The following is a 21,561-nucleotide window of genomic DNA, read 5'->3' as shown; positions in this document are numbered from 1 at the left end:
GATCTTCCTCATACTCTTTCCCATCATTATTATTTAAAGAGGAGGAAGTTCTTCCAGAGAGGAACTAACACGGGAAAGGGACTACTTTGTCCTAATAACTATACGTCAGCTCTTCTGCCTTAAGAAGAGACAGGCAGCCGGGCAGTGGTGGCGCACGCCTTTAATCCCAGCACTTGGGAGGCAGAGGCAGGTGGATTTCTGAGTTCGAGGCCAGCCTAGTCTACAGAGTGAGTTCCAGGACAGCCAGGGCTATACAGAGAAACCCTAAAAAAAGAAGAGACAGGCAGAATAGAGGCGCTCAGGGTTACTCATTTTTGGCAAGCAACTGGTGTTACCTGCTTTTGTAGCTCATGGTTCAGTTGGCCAGGGACCTCGATCTTTCTAAGAACTACCACATTATTTAAAACAACATAACATTTCATTTTTCATTAATATTCAAATTTTTGCATAATGACACTCAAGATGCTGCCAGTTTATTGCTTGAACTTTTAAAAGGCAAAATTAACAATAAATACAACTGTAATTACTCTTTCAGAATTAAGAATTCTTATTCTCTTGTCAAGAGATGATGGTGCACACTATTGATCCCAGCACTCGGGAGGCAGAGGCAGGCGGATCTCTGAGTCTAAGGCTAGCATGAACTACAGAGTGAGTTCCAGGCCAGCCAGGGTTGCACACAGAAACCCTGTCTAAAAAAGAAAAAGAAAAAGAAAGAAAGAAAGGAAGGAAGGAAGGAAGAAAGAAGAAAAGAAAGAAAGAAAAAAGAAAAAAAAAAGAAAAGAAAGGGGGGGGAGCTGGAGAGATGGCTCAGTCGTTAAGAACACTGACAGCTCTTCCAAAGGTCCTGAGTTCAATTCCCACCAGCCACATGGTGGCTCACAACCATCTGTAATGGTATCCAGGGCCCTCTTCTGGTATGTCTGAAGACAGTGATAGTATATTTACATAAAATAAATAAATCTTTGAAAAAAAAAAGAAAAGGAGGGGGTCTGCACAGAGACTGTGTCTCAAAAAAATTAAAACAAAAAAAATAAACCACCAGAAAAAGCATCTCTATTTTTTTTAAAAATACCTATTTGTTTGTTTATTTATTTTGAGACAAAGTCTCACCTTGTAGCCTTGGTCGGCCTGGAACTCAATATGTAGACCAGGCTGGACTTGAACTTACAGAGATCTCCTGAGTACAAAGATTAAAGATGTGCACCACCACATCCAACTTATTTTTAATTTTTGTGTGTAAAGGTGTGTGTGTATGAGTTATATGCACCATGTGTGGAGTGCCCTTGGAAGCCAGAGAAGGCTATTGGATCTCTTGGAAATGGAGTTACAGAGGGTAGAGCCGGGAACCAAACCCAGGTCCGCTGTAAAAACAGCAAGGGGTGCTCTTAACCGCTGAGCTGGCTCTCCAGCCCATCAGCTGCCATCTGTAACATCACTATAATTACATCGCTGGGGCATGGGGAGGGTATTAAAGAAGCTGACAGTAATAACGGGATATTGTAACGTGAGTACTTACTGATGCCAAGTGAGAGAGTCAATCACTTCTCCGCCAGCCTTCAGGAAACTAGAAGAAACGTTCTGTGGTGAGGTCACTTACGCTCAAACAGACATGTACCTCAGAAGAGCCCTATTCCCTGAGGATGGCTGGTTATGCCGTGCATGTGTCTCAGGCAACGCACACATCCTAATCTCACTTGACATTTGCTCCAGAATCCCTGGAATTTTAAGCCAGTGTTTCCTCTTTTGGTAAACCATATAAATAGGCAGCAGACTGTTTATTAATATGTGGACTACTAGGGTTTCTCCACAGGAAGAAAAATGGTTCTGCTTTCTTGCCAAGAGAGCAGCAAAAGCTAAGAAGGAGACCCCTGTCCCTCCCAGAGCTGAAGCTAAAGTAAAGGCCACCGAAAGTGGAGCTGCACATCACCCCCTCCCACAGCCCAAGACCCTGCAGCTCCAGAGCTCCAGAGGCAATCCAAATCCTTCAGCGACAGCATCTCCGGGAGGCACAAGCTTGGCCCCTCTGCCCTCACCTAGTTCCCCCTGACCTCCGAGTCACAGAAAAGATGGAAACCTTCGGCACAATCCTGCTCACTGTTTATGTCAAGACCAGTAAGAGTCGGATCAAACAGGCTGAGAGGAGACTAGGACGTCAAGACTGGCCAGTGGCAATCCCCTGCTTGGGCCTGACAGAAGGCACACGCTTGACTGCCTCTTCATACAACGCTTTGGCTGTTGTCAACAAAATTGGGACGATCTAAACTCAATTCACTGGGCTAATTTTAAGTACACATTTTTTTTAAGCATTGAAAAAATAAGAAGGCTCCAGGTGGTGGTGGCATACATCTTTAATCCCAGAATCCAGGAGGCAGAGGCAGGTGAATTGCTAAGTTCTAAGCCACCCTGGTCTATATAACCAGTTCCAGAACAGGCCCAGTTACACAGAGAAACCCTGTCCTGAAAAACCAAGAAAACACAAGAAGAGAAAGAAGGAGTAAGTGGAGGAGGAGGGGGAGGAGGAAGGGAAGGAGGAGGAGAGGGGAAGGGAAAGAGGAGGAGGGGGAGGAGGAGGGGAGGAGAAGAACTTGTGCATCCTGGTTCCTACCTTCTCAGCAGCTTAACTGTCTTCCCTCGAGGTTGACCAATGTCAGGACCATAGAGTTTTGCATTTTGGAAAGCTGACCTTTGTAGAAGTTTATGCAACTCCACAAAGTCCTCTCCTAACTGTGACCCATTGACGAGAATGTGAGCTTTCTTCCAGAAACTGTTGGGCTCTGAAAAACAGCAACACTCACCTCTTACCTGAACATTCTTTCTTTAAACACAAGCAAATGACAAGGAAAGTTATTAAAGACGAGAGCTTGAAAACATAAATAACCATGGCGTGAGGGTGGCGGGAACAAATTCAAGTTAATAAGTGAGATCCTAAATCAACAGGCATTTGGAAAGTAGGTTACATCCAGGATTTAGCAGCCTGATTTTTATCTATTCCCTTACAAAACACAGTAGAAAAATGAGGGCTATGGACATAGTGCAGTCGGTAAAAAACCAGCCTTGCAAGGACGGAGACCCAAATTTGATCCCCAGACGCCATGTAAAAAAGCCAGACATGGTGGCACATTTGTAAAGCTAGCTCTGGAGAGGCAGACACAAGAGGACCTCTGTGGCTCACTCTCCAGCTAGCCTCATCTACAATGGGAGTTCCAGGGAGTGGGAGACCACAGCTTGCTCACACACAGAAAAGATAGAAGGCACCCAAGGAATGACACTTTAGGGTGTTCTCTGGCCTTTGCATGCTCATGTATATGACTGCATAAATACACACACACTCACACTCACACTCACACACACACACACACACACACACACACACACAGAGAGAGAGAGAGAGAGAGAGAGAGAGAGAGGGAGGGAGAAGACTATTGTGTGTAGAACAGTGTCTGTCCAAAAAGCACGTGACCGTTAAATGATGGCATTTTATTTTTTCACGTTACATCTATCTTTTTCAATTGTTGTATGGAATTCTTCTACACATATTTGGAATAAATCTGACTAACCATTAACATGCTAGTTAGGACTTAGAAGTTCCTTGGGACTGGAGAGAGAACTCATCGGTGAAGAGCACAGGCCGCTCTTCCTTCCATAAGGCCGGGACCCACCCGGTGGCTCACAGCTCTCTCTAATCTATGCTGGAAACTTCTAGACAGCTTGAGCATATGGTGGAAGCTGGACTGTGGCTGTCTGTGAGTGTAGCTACTTTCTGTTGTAATAACTGAGAGAACTTGTGGAAGAAATCATTTCTTTTAATTTTTAATTAATTAATTTACTTATTTTCTGTGTGTGAGTACACTGTCGCTGTCTCTTCAGACACACCAGAAGAGGGCATGGGATCCCATTACAGATGGTTGGGAGTCACCATGTGGTTGCTGTGAACAGAACTCAGGACCTCTGGAAGAACAGTCAGTGATCTTAACCACTGAGCCATCTCTCCAGACCAGAAGAAATGAGAGAAAGAGAAAGAGAGAGAGAGAGAGAGAGAGAGAGACAGAGAGAGAGAGACAGAGAGAGAGAGACAGAGACAGAGAGAGAGAGAGAGAGAGAGAGAAAGAGAGAGAGAGATGTGGGGTGAGGTCATAGCCCTTAAAGCTGGTGCCCAGTGACACACTTCCTCTGGCAATTCCCTCCCCAAACAGTTCTTCCAGTGGAGGACCCAGTCTGCGCAGACCTCAGCCTACAGGGACATTTGTCTTCAAACTGCCACATGGCGATTGCCTGACAGACCGAGAAACAAATGTAAGGAAGAATAAAATCAAACTGCCAACCTCACGGTTTCGCCAAGTCCAGTGTGCTAAGCACAAGAGGTTTAAAAGACTGCAAGGCTCGTGGGAATCTGGGGGGAGCCTGGGGCTGATGGCTCCTATAGTTTTTCTTATCTCAAAACAACACGAAGATGTGCTCACGAGAAGGTGATGCATTCCCTAGAACACGCGTGGAGCCAGAAGGACAGCTGACTTCGCAAAACTGTCCTCTGACCTGTTCATGTGTGTGCCATGGCATGTGACTGTGCCCTATCACATATGTAACAACAACAACAACAACAACAACAACACATTTGAAAAAGAAAGGCAGGAAGAAAGAAAAAGAAGGAAAGACAGATGGACAGACAAATGTAACCAAAACCACCAGCATTTAAGGAAGGGTAATGGCTCAGTTAACAAAGTGTTTGCTGTAGAAAGCAAGAATGCCCGAGTTTATATTCCCAGGACCCACATGAAATGCTTGGCACAGTAGTACACCTATAACCCAGCAATGGCTGGGAATCAGAGACAGGGATCCTGGGACTCAGTGGCCAAAAAAAAAAAAAAAAAGATGGAATATAAATATGGAATACAAAAAGAGAAAAATATCATCATGGGAATGAATCTGTGAGTGAAATGCTCCCTGGTACGTACCGTTGCCCAGTTCCCAGGAGATGTTATAACCCTTGGAGGAGCAGTAGTTGAGGAGAAGTTGGGCATTGGAGCTGTTCCACCGCAGGTCTGGGGTTCGCAGTAACGCATTTAGACCAAAGATCAGGTCTAACCTGGAGCACTTGGCAAAACTGTAGAGCATGTCCACTGAGCTTCCTAAAAGACAAACGGCTGTGTTTAGTTACGTCAGTGCCACAGTGGAGACTGCCTCTGGGCTTGCTCTTCAGTGAGTTTCCTTTATATTGTTTAGTCAAAGGAATTCTATTCCTAATAAATGATGGTTGCTGCGCCTAGGCAGTGACACAACTGGACAAGTGATCACACAAAGAAAGGCCTGGCCTGGGGTTGTGGCTCAGATGGTAGAGTATTTGGCTAACATGTAGGAAGCCTAGGGTTCTATTCAGGACTCAAACCCACTGTCCGGACTCGGAGGGCCTTACATTTCCAGTCCTTTTCCCTCCTCAGCATTGGTGATTGTAGCTTTCTAAGGTTTTGAGAGTGTCGACAATACAATTTTAAGCCTTTACACTTTCATTTTTATTTTATGTGTATAGATAGCCACCCTTACATGCCCGCATGCATATCTGTGCACCACTATGTGCATGTAGTGCCTTCAGAGGCCAGAAAAAAAGGTGTTGGATTCCCTGGTACTGGAGTTACAGATGGTTATGAATGCCATGTGGTAAGGGTTGGTCTGGTGCCGCTATGTGTTCAAATGGTATATACTGGACCCTAAGATGTGGTTGCTTCAAGACGAGCCAATCCCCACATATACCAGCTTCTGTTGTGTAGACCTGCCCTCCAAGTTATCCAAGTTACCTATGATTGGTTAATGAGCTGCCTACAGCCTGGGCTGGGCAAGGTTCCAGGGCTTGGGGTGCTGGGCAGCAATCTGGAGGAGCCAAGAGGAAGAAGGAAGAGGCCACCATGGGGTAGTTGGACCCTGAGCACACGGCCATGAGGGCCGGGCTGTTGGAGCAGGAGTGGCGCAGGCGGAACATGGCACGTGATGTCCCGGGGTTACTGACAGGGAAGTAAACAAACTAGCAGAGGGCTGATGTCGGCCCCGCTCTAGTGCTTTAAGGCTTAAAAGACTTTTGTGTTTTTGATTTGAGAAGTATGTGGTCTAAGGAGGGTAAAAAACTTCCAGAATGATCTTTACTACGACACTTAGCTGTCGAGATATTTGCTATGTCACCCACTTCCACAGCACTGTGGTCAGTCAGCAAGGAGCGACAGGATTTGAGGAATTGGAGTGCAGCCACCTAGCGTTCCACCAAGTCTTACAGCCTCCATTTGGGACAGTCTTGAGCTCACCCCAAACCTTCACACTCACTTTGCTGTGAGGTCTACATAGCACACCTGCTTGCCTACCTCCACACTGGGTTTGGGTTGGCTAGTCCTCGGTAGTCATTAGCAATACATGTAGACCCAAAGACCAAATCCAATGATCTCTACACTTCGCAAAAGAGCCTACTGCAAACTGTGGCTCAGCGGCCGCAGCCACCCCCCCCCATCACTTGCATATTGCAAGTGTGATGCAGAAAATGGGTCAGGGATCGTCGACCTGAGTCGATGCAGAAAATGGGTCAGGGATCATCGACCTGAGTCACCGGTTCACCTCTGCCAATTACAGATGGGAGCAGGAGCAACGCGTTTACCCTCCAGGGCACACATGGTCCCAAAGGAGGACCAGACACATCTACTCCAAAGAGTGAGGCTGAGAGCCAGGCTTAGTGGTATAGATTGGGGTCCTAGTACTTGGAAGCCTAAGGCAGAAGAATCAGGAGTTTGGGGCTAGCCTGGGCTACAAAGTGAAACCCTATCTCAAACAACAATGACAAAACAAACACATGAAAACTTTTTGGAAAACAAAACCAATAAATAAACAAATAGACAGACAGACATAAATACAGGTGTAAGGCACCTGGCTGTCTAGCCCTCCTTGTTTCCTTGTGGAAAAAGCCTGGCATGCCCGCTTTGAAGAATATATTCTGTGCACGCTTCTCTCTGCCTCTGTTTCTTTAGATTCTTCCAGATGTACTGGAATATATGCAGTACTGTGGATGCTAAAGCTGTGTTTTAAATTTAAATTACTGTGTTTAAGAGGTCTATTAAAAAATGCCCGCCCCACTTGCCCAAGGACAGACAACAGCCTGGAATGCTGGAGTAAAGCGAAACTTCTAGTTTCTTTGGGAAGTCAGACACATCAAGTGATGGTTTGCTGGCGCACACAGGTGGAGGGACCTTTTGCTGGACACAAGAAGGAATGTTTTTCTGAAGCAGACACAGGTGAAAGGATGTTTGGGAACAGCAAACACGTGGAAGGACCCGGGATGATGGAGCATAAATACAACCCATAGACAGAGAGGAGCACTGAGCACTGGTTTGGTTTGCTCCGCCTCATTATTCTTTGCTAAAGACATGCATGTCTTGGTTCACCTTACATAGCGCTGTTGAGCTCAAGTTGTGATAACACCACCATTGAGAGAAACTCGTCCAACAACTGTCTCTGTGGCCTTGCCTCACTCTGGCTGGCAAGCCTGGAGGTTTCTTCAGGATTGAACTACTCATGACTGCTGAGAGGACTGGACTGGACTGCAGCTGCTGGTTCGTGCCTGGTGTCTGCCTGCCTAGGGGACCGGTCTGCAGCTGCTGAGTCGTATTTGGTGTTCACTACGGGACTGAACTGCAGCCAAAGAAGATGAAGCTCGCCCCCAAAGAACCATTGCTGAACAGGTCCACTTCCTCCGAATCCTAACATCTTTTCTCTTCCACTACCTCTGCTGGGTGGTAGGTGGTAGGTAGAGAGGCTGAACCCTTATGAAAAGCAGGTTGCAAAAAAATGTACGCCTGCACTGAAGCGTTGTTCATGCACGACAACAAGACACAAGGTTTTCACTTCAGTGACCAAGGTCGGCTGTCCCAGCTGCACAAAGGGTGCTTGGTCACTCGGAGGCGGGAGGTACGTGGCATGAAGTACACCAGGACGATGGTTGTGCCCTCCTCATGCCTCACTGGATGACGACAGGAAGTACCTAGCCTTGTGGAACCTGATTCATCGACACTCTCTGGGAATTCTGGGTCAGGACCAATGTCCACCATCCTGACCAGTATTTAATAAAGCTTACTTTAATTAGATAATCGTGGACTTGGTCTTTCTCCTCACAGTTTTCAGGCTTAACAATACATCACCTGATAACACAATAAACACTAATATCTCCTAAGACAAAGGTACTATACTCCTGAGTTCAAATATGCTTAAAAATAAAAATAAGGGGCCAGCGATATGGCACACTAAGTAATAGTATTTGCCACCAAGCCTGACAACCTGGGTTTGGCTCGATAAGATCCATATTGTGGAAGGAGATAACCAGCTTTGACAAGTTGTCTTCTGCCCTCCACACAAGATACACACACACAGACACACACACACACACAGGATGGGAAAGCAGAGAGATCTTTGGGATGAATGTAAACCAGGTGACACCAGGCTTTCCTTTTAGTTACAATGTAAATTAACATAAAGGCATTCAGCATATGGCTGCACATGAGGAGGACAGAGACAGAGGGAGAAAGGTAGAGGGACAGGAAGCCGAGGCTAGCTCAAAATCTGATCAGCGTGACAAGCTCCTTCCTTCTGCGCAAACAGGCTCTCAAAAGAGTTTGTCCTCTACTTAAGCCAGAGGTTCTCCACCTGTGGGTTGCGACCCCCTTGTGGTCCTGTGACCCCTTGTGGCCCACTGACCCTTCACAGGGAAGGGAAAATACAGATACTTCTGTCACAATTCCTACAGGAGTAAAATTATTTACAAAGTAGCAAGAGAGCAGGAGGAACTGTACTAAAGGGTGGCACCGTTAGGAAGGCTGAGAGTCCTAAGCAGGGCCATAGGACCACCATTGGAAAACTTGCCTGTATTTTCTAGGACGCCTCTTTTATTTTATTTATTTATTTTTTGTACATTTTAGCATCACCAATACAGCAACTGAACTGTACCAAGCCAGTTACCCAACGGTCAGGTCACCTCTGCGTAAGGATGCTGCAAATCCATCACCCTGGTAACATGATATGTCCTCACTGATCTGTTTCAGAAACTAAAGATAAAGTAGTATGGCATTCAATATGACCCCCTCAACATGGAAATGGAGATGATTTATTACCCAATACCATGTGGTCTCCTCACATACCTATGCAATGATCTCTTACAAATAAGGCCTTACACTGTGGATTTCTAGTACTTTCTGTCATTCCTGTAGAGGGATCAGAGATGGCCCTGCTTTATGCCAAATTTAACTCAATATTAAATCAGGCTTGCCAGCATGTCTGGGCAGTTTGACTCTACTTAAGAAGACCAGAGTTGGAGCTGGAGAGAAGGCTCAGCAGTTAAGAACACTGGGTCCAGAGGACCCAGGCTCTAGCTAGTCCCAACTTCCAGAAAGAAGCGCCTATCTGTCTTTAATTCGGGTTCTAGGGCATCAGACGCCCTCTTCTGGCCTCTACAGGCACTGCATGCATTGTGCTCAGACCCATGCAAGCAAAACAAAATACCATTTTGTGTAGTGCATAAACAAACAAACAAACAAACAAATCCAGAGTTCAGGGAACTATATTACTCATCAGCACATAATTCATTTTTGGTTTCTTTTTCTTTTCCTTTGTTTTTTTCAAGACAGGGTTTCTCTGTGTAACCCTAGCTATCTTGGAACTTGCTCTGTAGACCAGGCTGGCTTGTAATTTAGAGATCCTCTGCCTCCCAAGTGCTGGGAACAAAGGTGTGAGCCATCCCAGCCTGGCTCATTTTTGGTTTCTTATATATCATATATATATATATATATAAACATTGGTCTGATATACTGAAATCCAGATGGTATACAGCAATCCTTGCAAAGTAGGTGAATTAGTTTATGTACTAAATAAACAAGACTAGGAAATATGTGGTTTGGTTTCAAATCATTGCAATAAAACATGAAATCATAATGAAGTCTGTCACAATTTTTTGGTTTCTGAATATGACTGAAAGTTATATTACTTTATACTATAGACTATTCAGAATGCAGTAGTATTATGTCTAACATGTACACACCTTAATTTAAAATGACTGGAGACTGGAGAGATGACTCAGTGGTTAAGAGCAGTGACTGTTCTTTCAGAGGACCAGGGTTCAATTCCCAGCAATCACATGCCAGCTCACAACTGTCTGTAACTCCAGTTCCAGCATATCTGACACCCTCACACAGACATAAATGAAGTCAAAACACCAATGCACACAAAATAAATAGATCTGCCAGGCTGTGGTAGTACACACCTTCAATCCTGGCACTTGGGAGGCAGAGGCAGGTGAATCTATGAGTTGGAGGCCAACTGGTCTACAGAGAGAGTTCCAGAACAGGCAAGAGAAACATTGCCTCTAAGAACAAAACAAAACAAAACCAGATCTTAAAAACAACAAAAAACTTTTACTGATTTCAAAATGCTAAGCATTATCCATACCTCCTTGTAACATTTGCCTGGCAGCAGATGGCCTTAATTTGGGCAGCTGTTAACTGATGGCGGTTGTGATTATTGAAGGTTGAGACACTTAAGGCAATTTCTTAAGACAGGAATGAAGTTTGTCTTATCAACTGGTGATCTCTCTGTACCACGAGATGCCGCTTGACAGCCTCTTACCTAGAGAGACGGCTTCTGCAAAGCTAGCCAAAGGCCCAGATCCTGGCTGTTTCGTCAGCTGTTTATGTAACCCTGCTGCTTCTCTGCGCTCACACCATCTCCCCTAGGAACTAATCCCATCACATGAAACATCATTTTCACTCATCTCTAAGCAATAACTCCTCAGCTGCGACAAGTTTTGCTGTGAAACCAGGCCACCTTTCTTTCTATTTCACAGTTACCCTTTGCAGTTACTTCCTGCACTGACATCTGGAATCCTCCCAAATCTTCCTCGAGGTTGGAATGAATTCCTTCCAAACTCTTGCATTGACAGGTGTTTCCATATGCTTCTTTGAAACCATAAATGGCACCAGTGGTCCATAGTCTGGTGCTGTGGTCGCAGGAACGAAGACTACATTAGCCTCCCAGATGTCTCCTGAAGAGTTCTGGTGTGCAGCACCAGAAAGCAACCTTCCCTGCCCCCTTCATCAGCAGTAGGTCTCAATGGCAGACTTGAATGACACAGCTGGGGTCTTTTAAGTTGAAGCCAGCCACCCTCTGAGGGTTCGAACCTGGCCTTGACTTCTCTCCAGCTTTTTCCTGTCCTAGACGGCATCTTCTAGGATAAGGCTGCTTTGTCCTCAGTGATGTTAGCACAGTTTTCTACACCAGTCATCTTCCCCAGACCTTCTGGATAACTGGCTGCAGCCCTGTCACGCTCTGCCCTGAGGTGTCCTCTGAGCCCCTTTAACCTCTTCTGCAGCACTCTTCTCTGCCCTTCACAGAACTGAGGGGAGCTAGGGCTTGCTCTGCATTAGGCTCTGGGCAAAGGGAAGGTGGTTTGACCTTCCATCCTGACCCCTAAAACTCCCTCCTTTTTATGGAGAAAGCCAGTTTGCCTTCTGGTCAACCATGTGCTCACTGCAGTAGAACTTTCAGTTTCCCTAAGCAACTTTCCCCTTGCTGTCAGAGCGTGGCTAATTATTTGGTGGAGGACGCCAAGTGTTCCATCTACCCCAGCTTTTGACAAGCCGTCCTCACTGTGGACCGTAGCTTCAGACTTAGAAGGAGAGATGGCTGACTCTTATTTTTCCCTCTTGAGTAATCAGAGGCCACTGTGAGCTCTGACTCAGCCAAACCGCAATATGCTTGTGTCTTGGGGAACAGGAGGGCAGGAAAGGAGGGGCAGGAAACAATAAGTGGGCGGGGCAGTCAGCGTACGCACATTTATTAGTTAGGTTCATCGTCTTCTTTGGATGAGGCTTGGGGTACCTCAACACAGTTTCAACACGAACATTAAAGGTTGCTGAGTGTGGTAGGGCACGTCTCTGATCTCAGCACTTGGGCAGTAGAGGCAGGAGGATCTCTCCGACTTCGGAGCCAGCCTAGTCAACCTAGTCAGCACTAGGACAGGGCTACATAGAGAAACACCCCATCTCAAAACACACGAACGAACAAACAAACAAAAGGAATCAGGCCATGGAGGCCCGCACCTGTCTTCTTGGCATAACCCAAGGCGTGTCATCAGACATCGACGTTCAGATGAGAACATTTCATAGTTAATGAGGAATGCTGTTTTCATCTGCTTTAAAGCCTTGTAGGACAATGATGCCATCGTACGCCGAATGGCTATGCAACAAACAAACAAACAAACAAACAAACAAACAGTAAATGCTGGTGAAAATGTGAGGAAAGGGACGTGTACTTATTAACTGCTGTTGGCACTGCCATCTGGCGTAGAAACCATGGAAAGGAGAAGGGAGGCGCTTCAAAATAAAAACTGCAAGTCCCACGTGATCCAACTATACTGCTGCTCGTGGGCTTCTATTGAAACAACTCTCTATCCTACCATAGGTGTCCAGCTCGCCTCCATCCATTGCTCTACTCACAACAAACAGGAAATGGAAACAGCCCAGATGCCAATCAACTGCAGAATATAATAAAAATGTGCTACACTTACACAATGGGAAATCATTCAGCTGTCAACAAGGAAATTATGAGCCAGGCGGTGGTGGCGCACACCTTTAATCCCAGCTCTTGGGAAGCAGAGGCAGTGGGATCTCTGAGTTCGAGGCCAGCCTGGTCTACGGAATGAGTTCTGAGATAGCCATGGAAGAAAAAATGAGATTATAAAATGTGTAAGTAAACGGACGGACGGAGCTGGGAGCGGGCATTCTGAGTGAGGTAACCCAGGCATAGCAAGACAAATGTTTCGTGTTTTCTCTCACTTCTGGATTTTAGCTTTACCTCCTTTTTCATTGAGGATGTCCATATCAAAAACTCAGTAGTAAGTTGGTTTCTGAGTCCTACTGTGTGGCAGGTTGCCAAAGTCAGAAGTCAGGGGGAGGCCATGTGAGCTTTGGGCTCGGGTGGGGTCTTCCACAGCTTCTTCCTCATTTCTCACGTGTGCTAGAACATGCTCTACCATAGAGCTTCATGCCAACCTACCTTGTCATTTCTGTGTAGGTGTAAATGTATGTTACATGTGTGTTCATGCATGCAGGTATATGTGTACGCACACTTATGGAGGTCAGAGGTTGACATTGGATCTTTCTCTGTTTTTCACCCACTTTGGGTTTTTTCTTTTTTCCTTTTAAGATTTATTTATTGTTATATCTAAGTACACTGTAGCTGTCTTCAGACGCACCAGAAGAGGGCATCAGGTCTCATTACAGATGGCTGTGAGAGTCAGTGTGGTTGCTGGGATTTGAACTCTGGACCTTTGGAAGAGCAGGCAGTGCTCTTAACCACTGAGCAATCTCTCCCGGTTTTTGTTTTTGTTTTTCTTTTAAAGAGATTCCTCTCATACTGTATTCAAGTAACAGCAAATAATGTTTAGAAAATTACTTATTTTGTGTGTATAGGTGTTTTGTCTGGATGTGTGTCTGTGTACTACATGGGCTCCTGGTTTATAAGGGCAAAAGATGATGCCAGATTCCCCAGAACTGGAGTTACGGGTTGCTGGGAGTCACCCCCTCATCCCCCTACCCCCATTCTCTTGGAAGAGCAGCCAGGGCTCTTAACTGCTACGCCATCTTAACTGCTCTTAACTGTGCCAGCCCCCTCCCCCCACACACTTTAGGTTTTTTTTGTTTTGTTTTGTTTTGTTTTTTTCTGTATTTTGTTTTTTTGAGATAGGCTCTTAACTGTGCCAGCCCCCCTCACACCTTAGGATTTTTTTTGTTTTGTTTTGTTTTGCTTTTTGTTTTTTTGAGACAGGGTCTCTCACTGAACCTGAAACTCACTAGAGCTGAAATTGACTAGAGTTAGCTCAGGAGACCTCCCTGTATCGGTATTGGGGTAACTCACATAAAAAAACACATGCAGTTTAATGTGAGTGCTGGGGATCCTTGTGCTTGTATGGCAGGCGCCTTACCAATGAAGCCACACACCCCCCCCCCCGCTGCCCATCCCCCCCCACCAACGGAGCCATCTCCCCCCTCCCCCCCCCCCCGCCAGCCTCCCCACTTCTCATTAACTCTCGATAGTATTTAAATACTTTATGCTTAATTAATTATGCTTTACTTAAATGCTTTATGCATCTCGGGGCGGTTGTCACATCCAAGCGCAGCCCCTCCCTCCGAGCATGCGCGCTGGTGGCTAGAATGCTTGCAGTCCTTACTTGAGTAGGTGCTGTTCTTAAACTCTCTTTGGTACTGCTCTCGGAGAAGCAACAGCTCCTGGAAGGGCCAATCCACCTGGAGTTTCCTCAACACGCCAGCAGAGACCGGCTCAGACCTGCAAATATCTGCAAGCAGACGAGAGAACTCAGGAATACTGTTCCACCTCTCCCTGCCGAAATGGCAAGGTTGAAACCCAACCTGGATATCTAGTCAACTGTCATGCGGCTACTGAGGCGGGTGATGATGCTTCTGGTTATGAAGTGCAAGATCATAGAAACACATTCTGTTACATGGCCCGCATTTGTTGGCTAACTATTGACTACCAAGAGAACAGCCAAAGGGCAACAACTCAAGAAAGCACTGGACACGATTTCAAATGGATTCCTAACCCGGAAATCCCCTCAGCAGCCTGAACTGATCAGAGACTTGGATGTGCAGGTCCGAGCTGAGCTCAAAAATGAAAGTTCATTTTTTATATGCAGCTGGCTATCGGGGCACACACTCGTCATTTCAGCGTGTCCCCACACGCTGTAGCCGGAGGACTGGCATGAGTTGGAAGCCAGCTTTGATTATGTAGCAAGACCCTGTCTTATAAACAAAACAGAACACCTGGCTATCTTCTCTCTGTGACATTTCACAAGACTTTCAGAATCAAGCGATTCCTGGCCAAGAAACAAAAGCAAAACCGTCCTGTTCCTCAGTGGATTCAGATGAAAAATGGGAATGAAATCAGGTACAACTGTGAGAGAAGACACTGGAGAATGAAGCTAGGTCTGTAAGGACTCCTACAATGGCAAGACCGAGGGCTTATACTGAATCATGGTCACCTAACAATTCTACCAGGAGTTCAGCATTTTTTTCTTTTAGATTTATTCATTTTATATAGGTGAGTACACTCTCTTCAGACACACCAGAAGAACTCATCAGATCCAATTACAGATGGGTGTGAGCTACCATATAGTTGCTGGGATTTGAACCCAGGACCTTTGAAAGAACAGTAAGTGCTCTTATCTGCTGCGCCATCTCTCCAGCCCCAGAGCTCAACATTTTTAACCTGGAGACTTGAACATGTTTAAAATGGAGGAAAAACCAGAAGAGGTTGGGGAGTCTCAGGTAAGAGCACTTAGCGCTCTTGAAGAACCACTGGGTTAAAGTTCCAGGACCCACTTAGTGGCTCACAAGTGTCTGTGACTCAGTTCTCGGGTACCCAGCCCTTCTCTGACCTCCTCAGGCACCAGGGACACATGTGGTGTGGTACATACATGCAGGCAAAGTGTACGTACACGTAGAAAAAAAAACAAAACACATAGAAAGTTGGTATTTTGCTCTGTAGCGATGTCCTCTGTGATGAGTTACAGCCAAAGGCCCCGAGCTGGTGAGTTACTGACGGCTCCGCCTTGAAGGCTGGCACTGTCCAAGCTTCTGGAGCCACTGCCAACTCTCCTCCCAGGAAGCCTGCATGGCTTTATCACAAGACAGCAGGGGTGCCGGAGTTGCTGCCAGAACCAGCTGACCAGCTGGTGACTTCCTTCCTGGGACGCTCTCCTGGGACTGGCTGACAGAGGCCCTTTTCTACCTCAGTGCTCACAAAGGGTGTCTTGGGGGAGCTTTGGGGATCCCAGGGAGCCTTCTCATCAGCCCTGCGGTAAGGAAAGCTAGGTGCAAAGATTGGCTTCCCATCTACACTTAAATGATGACTGCAGAATAAAATCCAAATAGCCAAAAAAGAAAATCAGGAATGCTTATGACTGGTGGGCTCTTGCCCAAACACCTGCAACTTATTATTAAAGAAGACCCTCACGCCTTCTTCCTGCATTTCTTTAATTACCACTCTTCCAGTTTGGGATCAATAGCTGAGTAATTGGATACTTTCTCACTGGAGAGAGTAAGCTAAAACATATATGCCCCACATGAGCTGGTTAGCCGCTGCCCACTACCCTAGACAGAGTGCATACACTCTTAAGGTGTGAAGAAGTATACATCTCGCAACTGTCCAGACGCCTGGTGTCTCAGGTCATGGACAAATCCTCAGGGCCAACAAGGTCAGGTTCTCAGATGAGGTCCACACACATCCCATATCAGAACTGTCTGATACGCTTGGTAAAGGCAGAATGAAAGGCTGGAGTCCTGAGACCCCATCACTCAGACTCACCCCGGCCAAAGGGACAGGGTGTAAGGTTGAGAACCAACGCCCAGGACATCGAATGGTGCTCGGGTGGAAGTTCTGTTCTCTCCTGTGTTTCTCTGTTCAGCCTTTCTTCCATTCTCCTCACAAAATCATGTGTTTCTGTCTAATGCTACATTGTTGCCTATAAAGACTCTCCAGTCTGGCTGTTTCCACCCATGCGATCTCTTCAAACAGTTATTTTTCAGCTACAGCCAGTGTTTGTTCATAACCCCCAGTGATGGCCAGCACACCGTCTCTGCGATGCTCTACACTTACAAAGACATCAGAGGAGGGAAGCCGCCCACTGACTTTTCTTGGGTGCTTTGCTTGTCTAAGGGTCAGGTCTGAGCAATGACACTTTCACTAAGCAGTCTCATGAATAACTAAAATAAACAGTCTTTAAAAAGTTTTACCATGGTTGACTTGAGATTTCCAGTAACTGCTTTCTTCGGAGGTTGGTTCCTTGTCAGGATCAAAAATAAGGAAGTCAGTCTTGGTGCCGCCGAATCTCAAGTATGCAGGAGATAGGCCTCTGGCCAGAGCGCGGAGCCTTGGAGAGCTGTTACAAGGCAGGCAAGAAAGTATAATAATCATTGATCTTATTTTAGGGTTTTTTGAGACATTTAATATGTAGTCTAGGCTTGTCTGGAACCTGTGATCTCTCTGCCACTGTGCCCAGAATGCTAAGATTATAGACATGCAACATTTTTGCAGCTTGTAATTATTTCCTGAGAAAGCTAAACATTCAGTTCACATTTCAGTTCAACATTTTCATCCCCCACCTACCACTCCTTAACTCCTACCTGCTATCTGCCTCTAGGGAATAAGCAGAGGGGAGCAGTTTAAGACATAGAAATAAAGACGGAGGGATTAACCTGATTAGAAGAGTCAGGAGGAGTTTGGGGACAGCGTCTTGGATGACCGTACTGTCATTTGCTGAGACAAAGAACATGTTCCTGGTGGTAAATTGGAAAGGCGGGAGGAAGAAAGCGGCAGAAGGATCTTTAGGAATTGAGATGCCAAGTGTGGTGGCCAATCTTTCAGTGACAACTTGCTTGTGTTTATAATCACCTTGGAAACACTCCTCTAGGTATGCCTACGAGTGTATTTCCAGACAACTTTAACCGAGGAAGTAAGATCTACCCTAAATTTTGGTGACACCACCTCACGGGTTGGAGTCCCAGACTGAATAAGATGGAGGACGTGAACGAGGTCTCTGCTCGCCCTGCAGATGCCACGTGGCCAGTGCTTGCAGCTCCGTGACGTCCCTGGTGTGATGCACAAGATGTCGACCAAAGCTTTCTGTCCTTAAGTTGCTCCTGCCAGACATTCCGTGACTGAGGTTGGCTGAACTAACTAATACATAAATGGGTGCCAAACCCACAAGACTAGAAACCACATGTGATTGGAACTCAAGAAGTGCACCTAGGCGCGGGATATATCTTGTAGATTCCTTGGTATAAAGTCAAGGGTCACTCACTCACACCTGGACTGCAGACTTGAAGTCTTCTAGGAACTCCGCAGCCACCACACTTGGCAGGGACCTGGGTAGCTACCTGTACCCTCCTTTGCCCCTCTATTCTATCCCTCTAGGGTACCCCTAGTCCTGCCAATGTTACCCACATCACCCCCACTCCGAAGCCATCCTGGCCAACCCACGATATTGCTAGCTCTGCCTCTGCCCATCTTTCGTGGAGCCAGACCTCCATCCCTACTTAAGAGATCTCCAGAGTCAGTCCCCTCCCCCCACGGACAGCCCACCACCTATGCCAACCCTCTTTATCCATCTGGGACTGCGTGGAGTATGAACCCAGAGTCCCAACCAGAGTTTCAGATCTGGGACCAGTTAGAGTCTGAAACCCAACGTGGCCTCAGACTTAAAACCCAGAGTGGCCTCAGACTGAAAACCAAGTATCATTCTGCTGGTCCACAACCTGTCACATTGGCGTAGAGAGCAACCAAAGCGGACACCCACCTAGCAAAGGTGAGACCAGCTCACCACCAAGACCTGTGCCATAACTCCAGATGCCTAAGTCTTAGAGCAAAACCGACAAACACCAAAATAACTCGCCTCCTCCAGAAACCAGCACACTGTTACATCACACCCTGAGAAAAGCCATTTAGCTGAGATGTAAGACAAACATTTCAATGTAGAAATTATGGATGTGTTCAAGGGTCTCACAGAGGGTAGGAATAAATGTCTCCGTGAGGACAAAACATAATCAGTTACACAGCCCACGAGTGTCAACACATGGCCACACAGCTCCTGGGAAGGTCCTCCTCAGAGTCACCCAGGTCTGACACCATCCACCGACGGTGGCCAGGCGCTGGTTCTGGTCCTCAGTGTTTTGACTTTGATGACAGAGATCCATTTAGGTTTACGGATTAACTCTCTGTAAGGTTTGTACCTACTGTCTGTAACTGAGACATCACAGTAGACTGGTGTTCTTTGGGACCTGGCAGGGAAAGGCTGTAGCATCCAATGATGGCCTGGGTCAGACGCACATGGACGGAAGCCTGGTCCCCTGAGGTATGGCCTGGGCTACAGTGTCTTGGGTCACCCTCCCTCGACCCGACCTGCCTTACGCTATGCAGAGGGTTTCCCACTCTCTGGAATTGGCTTCCCCATGCATCTCAGGTCTGCCTGTCCCAGCTGCTGCCCTTATACTGGTCTCTGAGGACAGGGACCCTGCCTGGTTTGTCGGATTCTCCTCCGTGCCGAGGAACGGCACACAGCAGTGCTTAGTCAGTATCCGTTAAATGAATGAACAAGAAAGCCCGCCTGAGAAAAGGGCCGGGGAGGGCCAGCTGATGACTGGTTGTGAAAAGGTGACATTAAAACTCATTGCTATGGCCAGTGCCACACAGAGCATCTCAGGTTCTGCTACTAAGAAGCTCTTGCTTGTCCCCTTTTCTGTAAAGTGCCTTTTGTGGCTTCAGAGTACAATATTAATACCCTCTGATGGAAAAAACAACCCACCACCACCACCACAAAAAAAAAAAAAACAGATTTAACACAGCTGCAAAATTTGCCATAAAAACAAAATTGATCAAAGGCGCAGCATTTCAACCATATGCCGGGGAAAAAGAAAGGGGAAACACCGTCTACCACGGTGTCATGGAAATAGTAAAGGAACATGTAAGGCAGCTGCAGCTGTTCTCTTTACACACACACACACACACACACAGCAACCTGCAGGTGTTTTATTTTACTTTGAAGGCAAAACTGTATTGTTTCCCTTTGACACAGAAGCAGAGGGGGTTTATTATTATGCACTTAATGCTATATTTCCATTTCCAGACTTAAGGGCCACCCCAGAGATTCCAAAGCGGGGGAGGGGGGAATGGCATTGGACTAAGTGACAGGTGGCATTTCAGAAGGAGCAATGAGGCAGAAGCAGAGGTTATTGTCACAGAAGGGTTCGGGTGATAAATCCAAAAGCTCAAATATGAAGAAAGCAGAGAGGAGACAGGTGCTCAGGGACGGACTTTTGCGGAAGCAGGTGCGCTGAGGATTGACGTTTGCTCTGACAGGAAGGAGCTCAGAAGGCGCGGAGCTGTGCTCCAAGAGCAGGAAATTGGAATTCCAAGTTTTCACAGACAGAAATGATGTTAATAGAGTCAAAGAGTCAAGATGTGGTCATGACCTTTGCAGGTTGACATGGAGGAGAGCAGCGGGATGTGCTCACAACCCGCGGGGAGAAAAAGCACCTCTGTTCTCAGGGCTTGCCGATTTCCCTGGTGTAAGTATTCTCCCTGTCGCTGTTGTCAAGGTAGTAGTGTGATCCACAGAATGTGGCCGTGAGAAGGACTCACATTTGCCCTAGTGATACAAACTGGTCCAACACCGAGTAGCAATTATCTGAGGGGTGAGAATGGAGAAATTGAGAGATTTGGTTTTCTGGTAAGCGTGATGTCACAGAGGTGACAGTGGGATACGGGAAAGCAGGGCCAGGTCCTAATCCTATGGAGACTAGGGCTGAACGGGAGCTGGAGGAGACCTCACACTGCTGTCACCACCACAGCCTTTAATACACATCAGTTTCGTCCAGCGCTGCAGGCAGGTTGGAAGGATTTTTTTTCCCACTCGGTCTCCTGAAACCACAATGACCTGGGTGCTGTTATCCTCGCTTTATAAATACAGAACCTAAACAAGACGGAGCTAAAGCTCACTCACTGAAGCTAACAGGGATTTCAGCTACAGCAGTCTGCGTCCAAACTGACGAGCTGCTGGCTAGACGCAGGCACAGGTGTGGAGTATGAGAATGCAGGACTTGTACTCCACAGGCCACAGGGGAGAGGAGGCTTCTGGGAACTGTCTTGTATTAGCTAAGACACGGGTGTGTGTGTGTGCGTGGTGTGTGCATGCGTGTGTGAGTGTGTGCATGCGTGTGTGTGTGTGTGTGTGTGTGTGTGTATGTGTGTGTGTGTGTGAGCTAGGACACGGGTGTGTGTGTGTATGTGAGCTAGGACACATGTGTGTGTGTATGTATGAGCTAGGACATGGGTGTGTGTATGTGTGTGTGAGCTAGGACACGTGTGTGTGTGTGTTTGTGTGTGTGTGAGCTAGGACACGTGTGTGTGTGTGTGTGTGTGTGTGTGTGTATGTGTGTGAGCTAGGACACGTGTGTGTGTGTGTGTGTGTGTGTGTGTGTATGTGAGCTAGGACGTGTGTGTGTGTGTGTGTGTGTGTATGTGTGTGAGCTAGGATGTGTGTGTGTGTGTGTATGTGAGCTAGGACGTGTGTGTGTGTGTGTGTGTGAGCTAGGATGTGTGTGTGTGTGTGTGTGTGTGTGTGTGAGCTAGGATGTGTGTGTGTGTGTGTGAAGAGAATGCGCCGTGAAAATGAGAGTGGGTCACCGAGTTCAAGGCTCCAGGGAACATATGACGTGGTTTAGGAGGGAAGGGGACACCAAGAGGTCAGTCAGGGGTGGAGCTTTAGGATCAGGTCTGTGGTTGTTCTTAGCTCTTTGTCTCTCTCCAGTCAAAAGTCTTTCTCTCAATAATAGACAGGGCACCTGTGGCCCTTTCCAATGTGGGCCTGGTAGTTTGGGTGAAAAATATACCATACAGGCCCTGTACTATCTGGTTTTCTGTGTCAACTTGACACAGGCTGGAGTTATCACAGAGAAAGGAGCTTCAGTTGGGGAAGTG

The 21,561-nt window shown here is 46.7% G+C and overlaps 2 protein-coding genes across 3 annotated transcripts in view; one reads left to right on the top strand and one right to left on the bottom strand.

Moving 5' to 3' along the window:
* The window catches only part of Hpse (heparanase), a 37,866-nt gene that overhangs the window by 11,860 nt on the left and 4,445 nt on the right, over nucleotides 1–21,561 (bottom strand). The window contains exons 2-6 of one of the 2 annotated variants that reach the window (XM_052198175.1): nucleotides 16,821–16,966; nucleotides 14,240–14,365; nucleotides 4,953–5,126; nucleotides 2,606–2,774; nucleotides 1,517–1,564 (exon numbers count right to left, since the gene is read on the bottom strand). In XM_052198175.1, the coding sequence (XP_052054135.1) occupies nucleotides 1,517–1,564; nucleotides 2,606–2,774; nucleotides 4,953–5,126; nucleotides 14,240–14,365; nucleotides 16,821–16,966 (663 nt within the window). The remainder of the gene's footprint in view (nucleotides 1–1,516; nucleotides 1,565–2,605; nucleotides 2,775–4,952; nucleotides 5,127–14,239; nucleotides 14,366–16,820; nucleotides 16,967–21,561) is intronic. The other variant, XM_052198176.1, reaches the window with a different exon arrangement.
* On the top strand, nucleotides 14,418–15,019 carry LOC127696216 (60S ribosomal protein L39-like). Its single transcript, XM_052198788.1, has 2 exons — nucleotides 14,418–14,425; nucleotides 14,818–15,019. Exons 1-2 carry the CDS (start codon nucleotides 14,418–14,420, stop codon nucleotides 15,017–15,019), a joined length of 210 nt encoding a protein of 69 aa, XP_052054748.1.

The sequence above is a fragment of the Apodemus sylvaticus genome, chromosome 11 (genome assembly GCF_947179515.1).
Source record: "Apodemus sylvaticus chromosome 11, mApoSyl1.1, whole genome shotgun sequence".
NCBI classification, from domain to species: Eukaryota; Metazoa; Chordata; class Mammalia; order Rodentia; family Muridae; genus Apodemus; species Apodemus sylvaticus.
The sequence above is the reverse complement of the archived record's forward strand: the minus strand, read 5'-3'. Positions and strand labels throughout refer to the sequence as shown.